The following is a 15,871-nucleotide window of genomic DNA, read 5'->3' on the forward strand; positions in this document are numbered from 1 at the left end:
TAAGCTCAGTGTCAGTGAGGCCCAAAACAAGAGTAAATGCCAGCAGAACACTAGGCCTATATTGCAAGCCATTTTGGCAAAATCTGGATGCTTACAAGCTGTACCTTGTTGTAAAGGTGACAAATCAACGATAAAAATGATATAAAACAGAATAGAATTTGGTATTATTAAAGGGGGGATATAATCAATTATTATGTTTCCTTTCTTTTTGTGCCGAGTTTACAAGCTACAGGCGTTGCTAGGCATCGTGAGCTTGTAGATCTGCTATTCTCACAATATTTAACTATGGAACAGACAGAGTCAAACTAAGCTGAACTCCTTCAAGGTTCTACAGTTCAAATAGGGTTATTTTACTATCAAATAGGGTTATTTTACTATTTACAATCTATGCAAAATAATCGTATTTTAACTGGGGACCCCCCCCCCCCCCCCAAATAATCCTACTTGAACTTGCATTTAGTTTGACGCTGTTCCACAGATAAACATAGTGGAAATAGCAGATGTGAGCTTGTAGATCTGTTGTGCCTGTTTTCAAAATGTGTGCGTCTTTCTTACAGATCTGACTTCCATGGAACAGTGTGTTGCTTTACTTTTGACGCAGTAATTAAATTGACAGTTTATAATTTAATGTGCAGATACCCTAATGTGTAATTTATAATGTGTATGTTCGTTTGTTTACTGTTGAGTGATACAACTACGTTGCACATTAAGTAAATCATCTGGGGACCCCCTTGGGGGTCCTGAACCACAGTTTGGGAACCACTGGTCTATAGTTGATCTGATGGGGCTTTTAAGCCGTGACATCATTTTGTAGGCAGAGGAGAATCTGCCCCCAGAGCATTTTCTGTCCCTCGCTATTTCAAAAAACAACGACTAAAGAATAACGACTAAAGTATAATTCTAACACTTTCCTTTCAACAACAAAGAGAAGAAAAATGTGTAAATAGTAAAAATAGTAAAAAGATTCACGGAAAATGGGGGCAGAAATTCTCCTCTGCCTACAAAATGATGTCATACTTAACAGCCCCATAACACTTTGATAGGATATTCATCTACACTATGTAATATATTAATCTACATTGTATCAACTACTACAACACTTTGACAAGCCCAGACTGTCACATAGTTTATATGAATCATATACAGATCCATCTAAAAACAAATACAATATTGTGTAAAAAAAATCATTGCAGATGCCATAGAACCCAAACTCATAGGAAACTTCCCACTGGACTTCAAACAACTCTGACTTCAGAAGGTTGACTCATTATAAATCCTTGTTCTGAGTGGTCTGCTGTAATATTGTAATATTTTGAAATATATAGACTTTTGATATTCATGATCTGTATGACATTTAAAAAAATACATTTCCACTGCACGTGCAATGTATCTAGAACAGTGGTTCTCAACCTGTGGGTCGGGACCCAAATTATGTTGGGGGGTCCCCAGATGATTAGCTTAATGTGCAACATTGTTTTTCTCACTAAACAGTAAACAAACCAACCAGTTAAAATATGATTATTTTGGGGGTCGCGGCCTGAAAAGGTTGAGAACCACTGCTCTATAAGATAATATGAAAGTTTCAAAAAATATGTGAAAAGTTTAAAGACAGTTTTACAATATTTATTCAATTTTTATTATTTTATATGTATCTGTATTCTGTATAATGTAATACTGTGGGTATCCACGGGTCTTACCAGCAGTGGTTCTTAACCTTTTCAGGCCGCGCCCCCCAAAATAATCATATTTTAACTGGGGACCCCCCACCCTGATGAGCACTAAGAGTTGAGGCATTACATTTTGTACACGGTTCTATATTGTGAGGCGTTGTGAGCATGTAGATCTGCTATTTTCACAATTTCTGCCTCTAATATTTGACATTTGACCAATTTGTATTTTAAAGGTCTTAAAAAGTCCTTAACTTGTCACTTTAGAAATGTGCAGATACCCTCTATACAATTAAACTGTATGTTGGGTTGTTTACTGTTGAGAGAGAAAACAATGTTGCACAAATTAGGCTACTCATCTGGGGACCTCCCAAAATAATTTGGTCCACAGGTTGAGAACCACTGTTTTGTATAGGACCCCCCCCCCCCCCCTCCCCTCCCCTCCCCTCCCCTCGTTGAAGCCCAGCCCTCTCAAATAGTTTATATAAATCACATATTTTATCATATTTAATCATCATAATGATAATGATCATACCGTGGGTCTCTTCCAGACCACCCCGCGGGTCTTGGAGGACCCCCTGCCCAGCTCGTTGAAGCCCAGGCTCTCGGTGGCCGCGGGGAAGGAGGGGTCCGTGAACAGCTGTCCAGAGGAGCGGGCCTGGCTCCTCAGCATCTGGAAGTCCTGGTTCAGGTACTTCACCGCCTTGGCGTTGGTTCCGAAGCCCGCGGCCAGGGCGCGCTTCTTGGCCAGGGTGGACGCGACTCCCGACATGATGCTATGGATGTATGGATCTATAGATCTATATGGATGTATGGAGATCAGATCCAGACAGAGAGAGAGAGACTGGAAGCTCTTTCTCGCTTCGATCGGCTCGGTTCGAGTCCCGTGGAGATGAAGCAGCAACAGAGCTGACTGAGGGAAGTTAAAATTCTTTGGGAGGAAAAGTTTTTGTGTCTCCGTCAGTCTGAACGCTGTGACCCCTCCCTGCTCAGCCCCGCCCCCCTCTGCCTGTCTGCCTGCATGTCAGAGGTGGGACGCTCGCGAACGAATCGAGTCTTTTGAACGGCTCTTTGAAATGAACGGTGGGATCCGGTTCACAGTATAGGGAGCCGTTCCTTTTGTAAATGAACTGTTTTGGGAAAAGTACCAACATTCTTTACTTATGTTTACAGTTTAGGCATCTATCAGACGCTTTTAATCCAAAGCGATTTACAAGGAGATAATCCTTTAAAATTGCCCTGAAAAACCACTTACAGGCAGCAGCCGTTCGCAACTGGTAAAACAACGAACCTAGCCCAACCCTACCCTCCCCTGCCCCTTCTTTGTATACTTACTGTTTGTTTAGACTTACTGTTTTCTTTTTTCTTTTTCTTTACATATCTACTGCATAGTACTGTGTTCTATTTGTCTGTCATTCAATGTTATATGAGATAGGCCTACTTTAATGGTTTCCTAGTGGAAATAAGCTTAGTCTTTTCATGGATCTCCTTTTAGTAGACCTTGTACCAGTGAACTGTACCGTCATGAAACTGTACCTTTTCCTATGCAAACTTCTAATACAGTCTTCAATCAATCAATCAATCAATCAATAAAACATCACTATAATAAACAAGATAATATGTCAGTGCATCAACAGCAATATAACAAATGCATATGAATGTCAATCTAGAAAAACAATATAATCAGTAAAGAAAAAAGAAAGATGTACTAAAAAACCTATGTAAAAGTATCAATACTGCAATGTAGAAATACTCTGCCACAAGACACAAGTAGAAGTTTGGAATTATTAAAATATACTTGATTAAAAGTACAAAAGTATCAAAATGCACTTAAAATACCAACAGTAGAAAATAGTCATTACGCAGAATGTCCCATTTCACATTTTTTTTCAATGTAGAAAATGTAGAAAAGTTAATTTGAAAATAGCAGAACTACAAGCTCACAATGCGTCGCGTTGCGAGTGACGCATTGTGAGCTTGTCGCGTTGCGACGCATTGTGAGCTTGTAGATTGGCTATTTTCAAATGGCGGAAATGTAGCCTAGCCTATACAGTATATATGGCTGAAATGTATAGGGTTGAAGTGAATTTGTAATTATCATCAAAATCTACAAAGTAACTAGAAACTAGAATGAGACGGAGAGAATGAAAGGAACGGATCCCAGAGATCCGGCTCACTTCAAAGAGTCATAAATCCCGTCTGCATGTCTGTTTGCACAGCGGTGGAAAAAGTCAATTCTTTACTGGAGTAAAAGTATCAATACTGCAATTTAGAAATAGGCAGCCTACTCCGTCACAAGTAGAAGTCCAACGTTCTAAATGTACTAAAAATACAAAAGTATTGGTATCAAAGTCAGTAACAAAAGTTAAGCAGAAATGACTCGTTTCTTCTGTTTTGACAGTCATGGATGAATTTTAAATTATTCTTTTGCATTTTTTGCATCTCGCTCCTTACATCTATAAAAAGGTTCATATTTCCAATATAGTGCTTACACCATGGCTAATGATGTTGCAGTTATGTCCGGCTCTTCAGAAGTACACGGTTTTACTGTATTATTCAATCAAAAGCATTTTAATCCGATTGGTGGCCATTTCCTTATAGTTATAATGATGCGTCAGAGTGCAGTACACCTCCGTGACCGATAGGCGATAGTGGTTGAAAGCCTATGGAAAAATAGTGAGAAAGTGGCGAGCGATTGGATTAAAATGGTTTTAATTGAACGATATGGACTAAACTGGTATTTCTGAGAGGCCGTACACAACTTGAACATCTGTGGTCATGTGATCAGCACTTTAGATAGTTGAAATGTGAACGTTTCTGTTGATGTGAGGAGCAAGAAGGGGAAAAGTGCAAAAACCATGAAGATCATCCATGACTTGTCTGTCATGTATCGGGGCTACAATGTTGATAAAGTTGTCACTGAAAAATCTCTCTCTCTCTCTCTCTCTCTCTCTCTCTCTCTCTCTCTCTCTCTCTCTCTCTCTCTCTCTCTCTCTCTCTCTCTCTCTCTCTCCCCCCCCCACCCCTCAGGGATAAGGAGTGGTTCAGAATCTGTTCAAAACGTGCGTCAGTGAGAGTTATAGTGAAAACATGTGCGTGCGCGCGCGCGCGCGTGTGTGTGTGTGTGTGTGTGTGGGGGGGGGGGGGGGGTAATTAGAGTGTTCATAACTTTGCTTGTCTAAACAGCTCTAAAAAACTCTCCTTTCTTTAGTCAGCATGAAAGGAGGAGTGTGTGTGTGTGTGTGTGTGTGTGTGTGTGTGTGTGTGTGTGTGTGTGTGTGTGTGTGTGTGTGTGTGCGTGCGTGCGTGCGTGTGTGTGTGTGTGTGTGTGTGTGTGTCAAATCATTTTTTTAAAATAGTTTATTTAAAAAATAAATAAATAAAAAACAATCATAGGGGTCCCTGCCAGAAAATAGTAGACTGCATGAGTTGACCACTGAGAGGCGCTGTTTTACCTTGTTGAACCATATCACCAGATTTAAACTGGAACTGAACTGGAAAACTGTAAAGTTTGGTAAATAAGAGGTATTTTGGGTGGATGTTGAATTTTCCAGCTGTGTCAGTTTGAACTGGGTATACATTTTGACCTTTGACAGTTGACCATGCAGTCTTTATGCAAAGGGTTAGGGTTACCCCTACATTATAATGTTCACTCCCAGCACCTTATATTTATAGCATATCGTCAAACAGTTCGTTTTGTATTTACTGTATCATCTATAAAATGTACTAAACTAGTGAAAACAGCAGATACAAGGTTTCTGCCCGACAGTGACGATATTTTAGTGATTATGTTTTGAGGAAAACGTTGAGATAATAGATATTTTGGTTAGAACCATAGACTGTAGAAAAATATGGACGATGCGGAGCCATTGGTTTCTATGCAGCGCAAATGGCCCTTTTCTACCCCTTGGAATGGGTGTCGCCATCATAGAATTGTAAAGGCATCAGAGATGCTATTGGCTGCCAACGGTCACGTGCACCGCAGGGATACATGGGAGAATGTGGTCGGAGCCTCCCGAAATACAGCACACGAAGAAGAACACAGCCGGCTGGTATCAGTTTAGTTGGCCACGCCCCCCCGCAACTTTATCATTCATTTTAAAATAAATTGGACCACATTTCGACAAAACGAATATGATGGTGATTGAAAGGCAATTTTTAACTAGCGATAGGAACCATACAGTATTCATGAAAATGTTAATTAAGGTTAGAAAACGAAAGGGGAAAATGAATGGGATCCAATGGAGAACAATTCTTTTTGCGATCGGCCGGGGGGGAAAACAGCGCAACTAGCGGCCAATCATAGGAAGTTTTACTTCCGTATTGGAGTCATTTTAAATCGGCAGAATTATGCCCCTGGTTAGAACTGATTGAAAATAACTTCAAGTTTAAAATGATACTAAATATTTTTTCAAGTGTCCAAATAAATTCCAAATATTATCAAATGATCTCACGGCACCCCTGGTTTGACGTCACGGCACCCCAGGGTGCCCCGTCACCCACTTTGAAAACCCCTGCTTTAGACAGATGCCAGGTTCATCGTTAACCTGCGATCCTAGTTTACTGAGACACTATACTGAAACAATGTTATAGAATATTATTGGATAAAATTGTTTTGTAGATTAAATGTTTTCATAGACCCACCAGGTGTTCTTGGGGCCGGCAGTGGCCGGATGCGAACCACAAGGTTCCCAGTTTGATCCCAGGCTCCCCCAGAGTTAGTGTGAAGAGTCCTTGAGCAAGACTCTGAACCCCTAACTGCTCCTGATGAGCAGGTTGGTGCCAAGCATGGTTTCCTCTGCCAATGTGTGTGTGAATGGGTGAATGTAATGAATGTGTGTGTGAATGTAATGCACGTGAATGTAATGCACGTGAAGTGCTTTGGAATAAAGCACTTCAGTATATAAATGCACCATTAACCATTTATGTTGATACATATTTTCGCCCGTAACTTTGGCTCTGTACTTTGTTCACGCCTACACCAAACCTCTTTGCCGAAAATAGACGATCTACAAGCTCACAACGCATCGCAGTGCGGCGCGTTGTGAGCTTGTAGATCGGCTATATTTTCTGCAAAATGGTCCCCCAAGAATAGAGATGTTAGGGTTCAAGTGGTTAATAATAAATGTGTATTATTATTATTCCACACAAAGATTCTAGAGAGAACTCTCTGAGGGAGAACAATACGAGACAAGTGTGGGGTGGTTTCAGGAAGATCACAGGGTATGGCTCTGCCAACTCTACTGTGCCAGGCACGGAGGAGCTGGCAAACGAGATGAACCGTTTTTTCAATCGGTTTGACGGAGCTCCTGTTCATGTTCAACAAACAGCGGCTGGGCCAAACGGTGACCTCGGTTGCCGCCCTCTTTCTTCCCCTGCACCATCTCCCCCTCCCCCCCCCCCCACCCACCCTGATTCTCACCAACGAGCAAGTGAGGCGTCAACTCGGAAAAGTCAACACCAGGAAAGCGGCGGGACCTGACAACATCAGCTCTAAGGTGCTTAAGGCTTGCGCGGAGCAGCTCGCTGTCCCCCTTACGCATCTTTTCAACCTCTCCCTGAAGACGGGGAAGGTACCACAGCTGTGGAAGACCTCCTGCATTGTCCCGGTGCCTAAGAAGACCCGCCCCTCGGTCCTCAATGATTACAGACCAGTCGCCCTGACATCACAGGTCATGAAGGTCTTTGAACGGCTGGTTCTGAACCTCCTGAGACCGGCGGTCAGTGATCACCTGGACCCCCTTCAGTTTGCCTACCAGGCTGATATTGGGGTTGACGATGCCATCACCTTCATGCTCCATAAGGCTCTCACCCATCTGGAAGATCTGGGCAGCACAGTCAGAATTATGTTTTTTGACTTCTCCAGTGCTTTCAACACTATCCAACCGTCTCTGCTTGCGGAGAAGCTTACGCTGATGGGAGTGGACAAGGGCTTTGTGGCATGGATCACAGACTACCTTTCAGAAAGGCCACAGTCTGTGAGACTGCAGAGCTGTCGGTCTGATGTGCTGGTGAGCAACACGGGGGCCCCGCAAGGAACTGTGCTCTCACCCTTCCTGTTCACTCTCTATACATCAGACTTCCTCTTCAATTCCAAGACCTGTCATCTGCAGAAGTTCTCAGATGATACCGTGGTGGTCAGCAAGATCTTGGGTGACAACACGGCTGAGCACGATGGTGTGGTTAGGGACTTTGTGCAATGGAGCGAGGCTAACCATCTCAGGCTCAACGCAAGCAAGACCAAGGAGATGGTGGTGGACTTCCGCACCTCCAAGAGAGTCCCCCCGGTGCCAAGCACCATTAACGGTGAGGTGGTTGAGCTTGTGGATAACTACAAATTCCTCGGAGTACACCTGAATAGTTCACTGGACTGGTCGGACAATGCACAGGCGATTCACAGCAAGGGGAAAAGCAGGCTGTTCCTCCTGAGAAGACTGAGATCGTTTGGGGTGTGCAATAGGATGCTACAGATGTTCTATCAGTCTGTCATGGCAAGTGTCCTCTTTTTTGGTATAACATGTTGGGGTGGCAACAACAGAGCAGGTGACACGTTTAACCTAAACAGACTGGTGAAGAAAGCAGGCTCTGTCGTCGGGTCCTCTCTGCAGGGGGTGGAGGAAGTAACCAGTGTGCGCACAGCGAGGAAGCTGGATTCCATCTTGGAGAACTCCTCCCACCCCCTCCATCTAGAGATCACCAGTTACTGGAGTAAGAGAGGAAACGACCGCTTTACCTACCCAGGACGGAGATGTGAGAGATTAGGAAAATCTTTTGTACCGGCTGCCCTTAAGCTGTACAACGAGACACATAACGGACGCTTGAAAAGGTCTCCCTTCCTAACTTAGACTGACGGAACCTTTGCTGTATTGACATTGACCTCTAAGGAACTATTGCTGTATTGACTTTGACCCAAAAGGACCGTCCAGGAAGAGTGCTCATGTGCGTCTTGCGGTGACACGCTTCCTAGTTTCTTCTTTTTTCGCACTGATTTTTTTTTTTTTTTTTTTTTTTTTGACTTTGCACTATTAGTTTGTGTTGGTAGTTTCTGAGTATTTTTGCTTTGTTTAACAATGACAGTGAGATACTTGATTGCACTAACTAGCATTGACTGCTATGGTCTTTTTTGCAAGACACTTTATGTATATATACTTATATATTAATCGCCCCCTCTATTGATGCACCTTCTCTTTATTGGTACTGTACTGCTCTTTTTTTGTTCTCTTGTTTCTTTCCCTCTTATCTATTTTTTCTTACGTCTCTGTAACTTTGTAAATAACTGTATACTGCTGTGCTACTACTGGACAACTGAATTTCCCCCTTGGGATAATAAAGGTATCTATCTATCTATCTATCTATCTATCTATACACCAGGGGTCTTCAACGTTTTCAGGCCAAGGACCCCTTATAGTCCAGTCATTTTAGGGGTAGACCTAGAACAAATTGCAATAGTAGCAAACTCAACTGATTTTGTATCCTCATTATGTCCTTAGTGAGGGAAAAAAAGTCCCAAGGAATCCCACCGGGGCAAAGTTTTGAAAACGACCTATCTACCTTCACTTACTATACACTACAATGTAAAGGAAAAAATGACTGAAAAAAATCTGCTTTAAGTGGGATGTGAGGGGTCAAACTAGGGGTTTTTAATTATTCTGAATCCATTGCAAGCATTTGTTTTGCACGAAAAACATTCCATGGGCCAGAAATGGCCACTCAAAACGTCAATTTTCATCAATTTTCATCAATTTTCAGTCTTTTGGGGTCCGTTTTTAACCCAAGGAATGTTTTTCATGCAAAACAAATGCTTGCAATGGATTCAGAATAATTAAAAACCCCTAGTTTGACCCCTCATATCCCACTTAAAGCAGATCTTTTTTCAGTCATTTTTTCCTTTATATTGTAGTGTATAGTAAGTGAAGGTAGATAGGTCGTTTTCAAAACTTTGCCCCGGTGGGATTCCTTGGGACTTTTTTTCCCTCACTAAGGACATATTGAGGATACAAAATCAGTTGAGTTTGCTACTATTGCAATTTGTTCTAGGTTTGGACAAATTTTAGCCTAAAATGACTGGACTATTAGTTGAGAGAGAGATGAAGCAGGGACCCACACAACCTTTACAGAGATTCCATAGTTTCATCGTTTGTGTCATCATCAGTGTATTTTGGATTCATGTCAATTTGTGTTTTCGGATATTTAACCTTTCACTCTACTTAGTGTGCTCTTTTTCCCCTCTACACCAAAGCTCTTTGCTAAAAAATGGCCGATCTAAAAGCTCACAACGCCTCGCAGCGCAAGGCGTTGTGTCAACGCCTCGCAGCGCAAGGCGTTGTGAGCTTGTAGATCTGCTATTTTTGGCTAAAGTTCTCAGAATATGGATACTAGGGTTCAAGAGGTTAATATAAAGAACAAAAAGGTTTCTATCACACAAAGATTTGGAGGACCCCCTGTAGTAACTCTGCGGACCCCCTGTTGAATACCCTTGCTATACACCACTGATTGAAATAATGCACAACAACAATATCACCATGTTCCATAATCAATTCAACTTTATTTGATTAGATGGTAGACTCAGGCTCTGCTCACTTCTCAGATGATCCGTGCAGTTTCAGTTGATGGCCAAACACAACCACTGAAACAGAGACAATCAATGCATTTTTTAGTTTAGTTTTTTCCCAATCGAACCCATTTCGATTTGTGCATCTTTCGCATGCGGTAAAAACGCATTGATTTCCTTTTATGACTCCTTTTCGGATCCGCAGTGCGGATTCCGCACAGCCTTGCACACCAAATCCAATGCGTTTTAATCATGCAGCAAACGGAACAAACGCAACGGGCCTCTGTGTCAAAGCCCTTTAGTCTAGTAGTTGAAATAATAAAGCTAGAACAAATTATAGTCTGGTTGCCCTGGCCTGTAGCAACCACACTAATTAACAATGCTGCTGTTTGTACTTGTTGTACAGTATGTCCAGTGTGATCTATAATACATAATGATACTGTTGTACCTGTTGTATGTCTAGTGTGATCTATAATACATAATGATACTGTTGTACTTGTTGTATGTCTAGTGTGATCTATAATACATAATGATACTGTTGTACCTGTTGTATGTCTAGTGTGATCTATAATACATAATGATACTGTTGTACCTGTTGTATGTCCAGTGTGATCTATAATACATAATGATACTGTTGTACCTGTTGTATATCCAGTGTGATCTATAATACATAATGATACTGTTGTACCTGTTGTATGTCCAGTGATCTAATACATAATGATACTGTTGTACCTGTTGTATATCGAGTGTGATCTAATACATAATGATACTGTTGTACCTGTTGTATATCCAGTGATCTAATACATAATGATACTGTTGTACCTGTTGTATATCCAGTGTGATCTAATACATAATGATACTGTTGTACCTGTTGTATATCGAGTGTGATCTAATACATAATGATACTGTTGTACCTGTTGTATATCCAGTGATCTAATACATAATGATACTGTTGTACCTGTTGTATGTCCAGTGTGATCTAATACATAATGATACTGTTGTACCTGTTGTATGTCCAGTGTGATCTAATACATAATGATACTGTTGTACCTGTTGTATATCCAGTGTGATCTAATACATAATGATACTGTTGTACCTGTTGTATATCCAGTGTAATCTAATACATAATGATACTGTTGTATATCCAGTGTGATCTAATACATAATGATACTGTTGTATATCCAGTGATCTAATACATAATGATACTGTTGTACCTGTTGTATGTCCAGTGTGATCTAATACATAATGATACTGGTGTACCTGTTGTATCCAGTTAGATCTAATACATAATGATACTGTTGTACCTGTTGTATATCCAGTGTGATCTTGCCGCTGTTGTTCTTGTCGATTGTTTTGAAGATTTCTGTGCAGAGGAAAGAGGAGACAGAATGCAACAAGATAACAAATCTTTATTCAGACTAGCCTTTATATTACCTTAATATGATGTTATCATGTCAGCAAGACGATTTTTTTTAGGGGCAAGGCCACTAGGCCATCAAATAAAACAAGATTTTAGGACATTTAAATAATCTATAGAATTTAAGGGTTAAGGGTGACATTTAATATGTAGAGTATCTGCCGTGAAATAAATAAATGATGGTATTTACAACGTGATCCATGCAATCAAAGTCACTGGATTGGTTTAATGATGGGGACTCAGGGAGTTAATAATTCAGAATTTGGTTAAAATGGAATTTGAAGTTACAATGGGTGTGTATGTGTGCCTGGAGGGCCAGATAACATTTACATCAAATATCTAAATATTGAATGAAGCAAATTAAAAACTGTCCAGGGTGTTCATAAAAGCCTGATTAGACGATAAAATGACCAAAAGTTATTTTGAAAGTGAAATATCCCTTTAAGAGAAGATTTTATCCCCAGTGAAATCCTACCCTCTCTCCCTCTTTGCTAGAGACGCTGCCTTGGAACAACATTTTAATTTGATACAAAGAATTATCACTCCCATGTTGCTTAATTACAGCATTCTGCTTGTGTTCTCGCAGTGCCGCGCTGCGAGCTTGTAGATCTGCTATTTTTTTGAATTTTGACCCGATTCTATAAGTGTCTTTTGAATCCTTCTAAGGTTTTTTGAAAAACCTATGTTTCTATGTCAGCAATCTGGTTCGCCATTGTCAAAGAAAAGGTCCTTTTCACTTAAAGGAGTAGTTCACCCCCAAAATGACTTTTTTTCAATTGATTACTCATGCCATGGAGAGTAGAGTTCAATAATATTTTTGGGTTTTTGTTGGTTTCATTGATTCCAGATGGTGACCCGTTTTGAAACGGGTCACCATCCGGAATCAATGGGGGTAAATTTACTCGAATCAAATTTTTGTCTTAGGAATGTGACAAAAACCAAAAAATATTATTGAACTCTACTCTCCATGGCATGAGTAATCAATAGACAAAAAGTCATGTTGGGGGTGAACTACTCCTTTAACTGGAGCTCAGTTAGTCTGTTCTTGAGAGACTACTATGTCAGTGGTTCTCAAACCTTTTCATGTGAAGGACCCCCAAAATGATATTTATTTGGCCACGGATCCCCATCTCAAAATATTTAGTCCCAGGGACCACCCTGAAGCAAAATTTGAGTTAAAAACGTTCGCTTAAAAAATACATATATTCGAAGATTTGCACATATTTTCATGACTTTTTCAAAAATAGCAGATCTACAAGCTCGCAGCGCGGCACTCGCGCTTGTATATCTGTTATTTTTCACTGGTTAAAGCATTCAATAATTATAGGCCTAAATGGGTTAAACAAAACGTTCTGGTGTGGTTTTTGCAAACGCATTTTGCTTAAGATTTTTCTTTAAGATAATAATGGATAGTGGGTGTGGCCTACTCACTGAACAGCATCTCCACTCGGATCAGGCAGCCAATGAAACAGTCGAAGTCGATGGCGTAGTGGGCGTCGGCATAGCGACCAACGATCTCCTGGATGACATCACTGTTGACCTGGAAACCTGGAGTGATTGACAGGTGACACCATCATCATCATCATCATCATCATCATCATCATCATCATCATCACAACATTTCATAGGCACGTTCATTATACCTTTCACACTAATAGTTATTGTAAGTCCGCAACCCCTTAACGGTAGCGACTTTAAGCAAATGACGGCTACGGCAGATGACAACGGTAACCGGAAATGATCAGCGCTCGATAGATAAACCTGCTGCCGTCGCAGCCGTCCCTACAACGGCAGAAGCTCCCTTTCCACGTAGCGTCTACAACGCCTGCTGCGTGGTCGCGTCGCCATGGGAACCAAAGAGTTCAGTAAAAGGCGTGGGACCCTGTCACCGACGGCTGTTTGCTTAACGATTTTGACAGCTACGGCGATTACGTCATAGCAGCCATAGTCGCGCCTCGCCTCGCGGTTCAAGAAACAGGCTGCATAAACGGCCTATTATCTAATTTGACCTGAGGACCTCCAAACAAATATGATATATACTATTATTATATATAATATAATTTTATTTATGAATGAAACATTATTGTAATGAACTCACCAGCTTCAGACAGGGCTGCTCTCATCTCATGGCTGCTCATGGTTCCAGAGTTGTCCGAGTCGTGACTCTTGAACACTTCCTATGACAACACAACATTACACAAAAACAACAAAATACAACACAATAAAACAACGGGACGAACATTCAAAAGTCCAATGCATATTCCATCAGGAGAGACGGAAAAGGTTTGGTTCAGCTCGGATCTTAGGGGCTGTACAGACTACAATATGATCAAAGATGTTTAATATATGAAGATAGTGCAACCTGGTTGGAGCCACTAGAGGCCAACATGCCCTCTCTTCAAAACTCGGTTGAAAAACTGCTCAACTAATGTTTAAAGCAAGAAACAAACTGCTCAACTAATGTTTAAAGCAAGAAACAAACTGCTCAACTAATGTTTAAAGCAAGAAACAAACTGCTCAACTAATGTTTAAAGCAAGAAACAAACTGCTCAACTAATGTTTAAAGCAAGAAACAAACTGCTCAACTAATGTTTAAAGCAAGAAACAAACTGCTCCCACCGAACATTCTGGCTTTGTTTACTGATAGGGTGCTCTGACATTGAGAGTAGGACATTATGACATTTTTTGAATTTGTTTTTTGTATAATTGTTGATTTCCGTGTATTATTTGGCATGACTTTTCTTTATTTTCCTTTGTATTATTGTAATTTGTTATTTTCAATGATACTTAGAGGACCTCAGAAGAGACTGTGGACCTGAGTCACATGACTATGTCAACACAGCTGTCTGAAATGAGTGATCACATTGAGTGTTTCTGATTGGGTGTTTGTACCTGTAGAAATGCTTTTAGTGTTTTGTCAGCCACAACTGAATTTAGCTTGAGGAAGGTCTACCGACCGAAACGTTGCTTTTAATACATTTATACTTGGAACCTGCAAGTGGCAGTGTGCGGGTGTATTTTCTTCATTGAAGATTCATTCATTCAACTACTTTGTGACCGACGCACCTGCTTGAGAGGAGCTACTGGGTGTGCGACAGTCTTCTCTTTACATAGATGATAAATACAAAACGAACGGTTTTGGACATACAAGGTTTCCACCCTACAACGACGATATGCTATAAATATAAGGTGCTGGAAGTGAAAATTATAATGTTGGGGTGCCTCGGATTAAAACAAATATTTATGGGGTGACCTGAGACAAATATTTATGGGGTGACCTGGGGTGAGATAAACAACACCCCAGGTGTTGTTTATCCTAACAGGCAGGAGTTACCATCCTACCAGGTAGGACTGGATCTTACCAGGTATGACTGGATCTTACCAGGTAGGACTGGATCTTACCAGGTATGACTGGATCTTACCAGGTAGGACTGGATCTTACCAGGTATGACTGGATCTTACCAGGTAGGACTGGATCTTACCAGGTAGGACTGGATCTTACCAGGTAGGACTGGATCTTACCAGGTAGGACTGGATCTTGGTCCACAGAGCATGGAACTCCACCAGACCCAGTTTAGCCGAGCCGTCTCTCTGTGATGGGAGTCAAGGTTCTGTCAACTACAGCTCAGCTCAAACTACTGATTCTCTTCTAAGATAAATGGATCCCTGGCTTTATACAAGATAATTGTCCTCTATTAACTAAAATTAAAAATCTATTAACACCTGAAATATTGTATTTGTTTTCATAAATAGTGAATCTTTCACTCAATCAGGGCAATGCCGTCGCAAGTCATATTTGGCTTATTAGTCAGGGATGCTTTTACACATTCACAGCCAACCCAAATAATGGCTGTGCGCTCATAATGCCGAGAAATATTGTTATAGTTTATATCATATTTACAGAGATTTATCTTTTCTGATTATAATCCACCACTAGAGAGCACCATCTATAAGGCTATCATAACACTGGCTCAGCCCTGTTTTGTCAGCTATCATAGCCTAAACGGCTGGCCACCCCCTCCGCTTAAGTGGAGAGGACGGCCAAAAACAACGTGGGCGCATGCACGCCTCCATGCACCGGATCGTGCAAACTAACCTATCGACTGGGCACAGGATCGGATGCACACGCCACACGCCATCAAAAAACAAATCAAAATCTGACCTACTGAAGCAGAGATATAGTTTTAGTTTACATTTAGGCTATGGCTAACTAGGAAGAGATCCTGCAATTCTGGT

General features: G+C 41.1%; 2 protein-coding genes across 2 annotated transcripts in view; both read right to left on the minus strand.

Annotated features, from left to right (window-relative positions):
* LOC308282509 (calpain-2 catalytic subunit-like) overlaps window positions 1–2,559 on the minus strand; it is a 66,230-nt gene extending 63,671 nt beyond the window's left edge. The window contains exon 1 of the mRNA XM_080722874.1: window positions 2,203–2,559. Coding sequence (XP_080579000.1) covers window positions 2,203–2,439 — 237 coding nt within the window. The 5' untranslated portion in view covers window positions 2,440–2,559. The remainder of the gene's footprint in view (window positions 1–2,202) is intronic.
* A 7,710-nt stretch (window positions 2,560–10,269) lies between these two features.
* Window positions 10,270–15,871, minus strand: part of LOC308282442 (calpain-2 catalytic subunit-like) — a gene marked incomplete at both ends in the record, with an annotated part of 28,441 nt that continues 22,839 nt past the window's right edge. The window contains 5 exons of the mRNA XM_080722787.1: window positions 10,270–10,293; window positions 11,523–11,581; window positions 13,067–13,183; window positions 13,734–13,812; window positions 15,158–15,226. Coding sequence (XP_080578913.1) covers window positions 10,270–10,293; window positions 11,523–11,581; window positions 13,067–13,183; window positions 13,734–13,812; window positions 15,158–15,226 — 348 coding nt within the window. The remainder of the gene's footprint in view (window positions 10,294–11,522; window positions 11,582–13,066; window positions 13,184–13,733; window positions 13,813–15,157; window positions 15,227–15,871) is intronic.

Source organism: Nannobrachium achirus, assembly GCF_963921795.1.
Source record: "Nannobrachium achirus genome assembly, chromosome: 3".
NCBI lineage: Eukaryota > Metazoa > Chordata > Actinopteri > Myctophiformes > Myctophidae > Nannobrachium > Nannobrachium achirus.